This window comes from Bidens hawaiensis, unplaced genomic scaffold (genome assembly GCF_021521415.1).
Source record: "Bidens hawaiensis isolate Kalapana, Puna unplaced genomic scaffold, B.hawaiensis_p1.1 tig00015548_1, whole genome shotgun sequence".
In the NCBI taxonomy this organism is placed as follows: domain Eukaryota; kingdom Viridiplantae; phylum Streptophyta; class Magnoliopsida; order Asterales; family Asteraceae; genus Bidens; species Bidens hawaiensis.
The window spans coordinates 278,515-283,086 of record NW_027492390.1 but is presented as its reverse complement, the minus strand read 5'-3'; the positions used below and the strand labels follow the sequence as shown (position 1 = coordinate 283,086).

General features: G+C 37.4%; 1 protein-coding gene across 1 annotated transcript; it reads left to right on the top strand.

Annotated features, from left to right (window-relative positions):
- The first annotated feature begins 296 nt into the window (after nucleotides 1–296).
- Nucleotides 297–2,322, top strand: LOC143549358 (aquaporin NIP2-1-like). The gene is made up of 5 exons (XM_077040264.1): nucleotides 297–454; nucleotides 502–725; nucleotides 1,666–1,860; nucleotides 1,949–2,010; nucleotides 2,097–2,322. The coding sequence occupies exons 1-5, from the start codon at nucleotides 304–306 to the stop codon at nucleotides 2,320–2,322; spliced, it is 858 nt and encodes a 285-aa protein (XP_076896379.1). The 5' UTR covers nucleotides 297–303.
- The last annotated feature ends 2,250 nt before the right edge of the window (nucleotides 2,323–4,572 follow it).

Sequence of the window (4,572 nt, the reverse complement as noted above, 5' to 3'; positions counted from 1 at the left end):
ATTTAGGTTTTCGTAGATAAGGCTCCTATGCCACCACGTGGTTAAAAGCTGCGTTTTGGGTTTTTTCACAGGGACCATAACTGCAGTTAACTCTTTTTATTATTTTTAATGAAGAAATTCTATAACATTTTCAGAGAAAGACGTTATTCATCCACTATCATGTCAAGACGATGAGAGAATGTCGTATTATTGAATAGCCTTGCTATTTATATTCAGATTTTTTTTAAAAGGGACACTTCAAATTTATTCTAAAGTATCAATAATAATATTTTATAGTTCTTAGTACCTTCTAAGTCTATAAACATGCTAAAGTTGCAATCCAGTGTTGATGGCCATGAGTTACCCGTCATCAAAACACAAACACCAGAAAACAATCAGCAAAAAGCATGTATATTATTATCTCAACCTTACTACCCTCGTGGTTTTTCACGAAAGGTAACGTGGCACTTAAATGGTGGTTGATTTTATATTGTCATGAATTCATGATATTTTGTCGACAAGTGTTGGCTGAAGTGGTGGCTACATTCATGTTAGTGTTTGTGACATGTGGATCCGCTGCACTTGTCAAAAGTGATGAACACAAGGTGTCACAGCTTGGAGCCTCGGTTGCAGGTGGGCTCATTGTGACTGTCATGATCTATGCTGTTGGACATATCTCTGGTGCACATAGGAACCCGGCTGTCACACTCGCGTTTGCAACCATTGGACATTTTCCTTGGATTCAGGTACCCGAGTAAATCAAAACTCTTTATTCTTCGAGTACAAGACATGATTACAAACAAAAAGATCAGACAGACTGACGCAGCTAGAATTTCAAACTATAATTTGTTGGCTTTTTGGATAGGCGTCTTGCCGTCTTATATATGTATACCCGATTTTTACTACTTTCTGATTAACTTTTTCTTTGTTATTTTATTTAATTAATTCACATGTTTAACTAACCAAGTACCCGGGCACGTTATCTTTTGGGGGGTTTTATCTTTCGTTTGGTAGGCGTCGCAGCGCGTAGGTTTGTTAGCGCATGTTTGGACGTCATATGATACAAAAACAATGAAACATACACGTTTCGATATTATTTTGGTTATATTATGAATATATTTTTGGGTTTTCTCTTTCCTTTAATGTTTAGAGTATTTAAACCTATAAATTTTAAGAGTTTATTCTACCCTGGTTTGTGAACTATAAGAACACGCTCTCTGCCGCGAAACGCGGGTTAACTGTCTCCCTAGTTTACGTAAAAGTCTAGCAGCAAAGTTTGTTTTCAATTATTTCAACCTCTTAATCAATTTAATAGAGAGGGAGAAGAAAGGCATTAATATTGCAATTTATTTTAGAACGCAAATCAAACTCTACTAATAAATTATTACTATACCCTTTTTTTAAATAACTACAGGACTTGAATTTTTGCCTTTTTCTAACACTCGTGTACAGCTAGATCAAAGGGCTTTAGTTATATTGCAAATTTGCAATTGATAGCATAGATTTGATCTTCATTTTTAATATATGCACTGCTTATATAAAATTTGAAAGGAAAATAAATCGCATAAACAAAATGTGTTTTAGACTTCTGACCAACGCAATTAATTAACATGTACCAAAAATTCTTTAAATTTTTAACAGTTACCCAACGTACGTGACCCATCCATGTTTTTACAATATATGCAGATCCCTCTCTACGCCACAGCACAGTTCACAGGAGCCATATCGGCTTCATTCGCCCTACAAATATTGTTACAACCTATAAAACAATTAGGCACAACCACACCTTTAGGGACAGACTTACAAGCTCTGATCATGGAAATCATTGTAAGTTTTGGCATGATGTTTGTGACTTCAGCTGTGGACACCGATTCTAAAGCTGTAATAAACATTACATTTCAAGAAAAATATCAATGCTAATGTGTAATCCTTTATTTGACAAAAGAGAAAGGTTCGAAATTATCTGCAGGTGGGAGAGCTAGCAGGTATAGCAGTCGGATCAGCATTATGCATTACTTCCATCTTAGCAGGGTAAAACTTAAACATTCTAGCATACTTTGACAAAATTAATTATTGTGTCAAGAGCAAAACTGATAATTGGCGTATCTAATTTTCAGGCCAGTATCAGGAGGATCAATGAACCCAGCACGCACCATCGGACCAGCATTAGCTAGCAACAACTATAAGGGCATATGGGTGTATATTGTTGGCCCGATAACAGGAACACTATCAGGGGCGATGTGCTACAGTTTTATTTGGTCCACAGACAAAGTAGATGATGAGAAGATTTCTTCATTCAAATTTCGTGGAATTAAAAGCAACGATGAGAATGTTTTTCTCTGAAATCAATAAACTATCAAAACGTAATCAAATCACTAGAAAATTCTCATGTGAGTGAATGATGCTTCAATTTATACAAGAAACTTCTTAATTCACACCGTTTGTAACATAGTGAGTGTCCCGACAATTGAAATATACATAAAAAGTACAAAACTCCAATTTGCACCATTGTTCACCATGACACTCGAACCGTCAACTTCAAGGGGAGGGACATCATTTTACACATGTTGATGCTGCGAGGCCAAAGGCCCTTTGGTTTTTATTACTCTGGTAATTATTTGACTAAGGTTTATGTTAGAAAATAAAAGGAAAATTAAATAAATATTCAAGAATATGCAATATTAACATCATTATCATTTCCTTATATTGGAGATTGCCAACCAAAGACAGCAAGTAAGTTACCTCCCATAATCAAGGGATCCATTGTTTATTTTATTGTATTTTCTATGTTTAAGAGATAGGGTCTTTGTATTTATTTGCTTCCTATTGTCTCAGTAAGACAACATATTACAAGAAAATCAAATAATCTCTTAATGTTCATTTTAAACATGGTATGAAAGCAGTGTTCTTGGTTCTAGGAACAACTTTCTCACAATCCAGCAAGGCTGCCATGTCCGATAATGGTAACCCGGTTATCGATTCAACCTGCCAATCTGTTTAAGAATGGCCTTAATTTCCAACATCACAATCCAAAAACATCAAACCAACCTTCACTAACCTTCCCTCCGAGTACCACCGACAAAAACGGCAGCGATAATATCAGCACCACCGTCTTCATTGGCAACGATACTACCGCCAACAACCACCTTTCAGAAACCTTCCTTCTGAGCACCACCGACAACGCCGCCGCCATAGGCTGCGATAGCACCACTAGCATCAACGCCGTCTACGCCATTGGCCGCGATACTGCCGCCAACAATGAAGATGACCATATTGCTAGAGACGATGGCCAGATTGCTAGAGATGATGACCAGATTGGTGGCGGTTTCGGTAGCCACAAATCAGAAAACTATTATGAGGATAGGTAATGGGTTAGAACACCCAATTTACAATTTAGACCTTGAAGTAATAAAAGGTTTCTATAATTGCAAAGCAACCCATGAACTTAATGGAAGGGCAAATATGGCTCAAACTTTTAATGGAAACAAGATAAATCATGAATTTTCGATTGCGGTGCAACCGACACCATGACTTACGAACCATCAGATCTTATCTCACCATCCAAACCCGCAAAAAATTATATACAAACAGCAAACGGCGGGATAATGGATGTTGAGAGAGGGGGTACAATTGAGATTTCATCAACCTTAAAACTCTCAAATTGTCTCTATGTTCCATCATTGTCGCATAAATTATTATCCATCAGCCATGTAACAAAAGAACTAAATTGTACAGTTCTAATGCATCCTACTTTTTGTATCCTACAAGACATCAGGACAGGAGTGATTATTGGGCGTGGCACTAAGCGCCAAGGATTGTACTATGTGGACGAAGTGACTCAAGGAGGTACTATGATGCTTGCTCACGGAACTACTAATAGGGAAGCTTGGTTGTGGCATAGACGTTTGGGACATCCATCTACGGGTTATCTGCATCTTTTATTTCCTAAAATATATCCTACAAAGTGTTTACTTGTGAAGCTTGCGCCTTGGCTAAAAGCCATAGACACTCCTTAAGCCCAAATAACATGAAAGTCGATTCACCTTTCTTAATGATTCATTCAGATGTTTGGGGACCCACAAAGGTTATAGGGGGGCAAAATTTTCGTTTCTTTTTACTCTTTGTCGATGATTGCACACGTATGGCATGGATTTACTTCTTAAAACACAAGTCTGAAGTCCCTGATAAATTTAAAATGTTTTATACCATGGTTCAAACTCAATTCCAAAAGAACATCCAGATCCTTAGGTCTGATAATGGGGGTTAATTTGTTAATACCTCGATGAAAGAGTTTTGTCAAGAAAAAGGGTTAATCCATCAGACTTCATGTTCACATACACCCGAACAAAATGGTGCCGTTGAACGAAAAAACCGTATTCTCTTAGAAATAACGCGTGCCCTCCTAATTGAATCTCAAGTTCCTACATCTTTTTGGCCTGAAGCCGTTGCTACCGCTACTTACCTTATCAATCGTCTACCAACCAAAGCCCTTAACCTAAAACCCCTCTTCAAGCCCTATCTGAATACACTAAACTACCTACCCCTCTCACTTTACAACCTCGAATATTTGGTTGCTCTGTTTTCGTTCACATA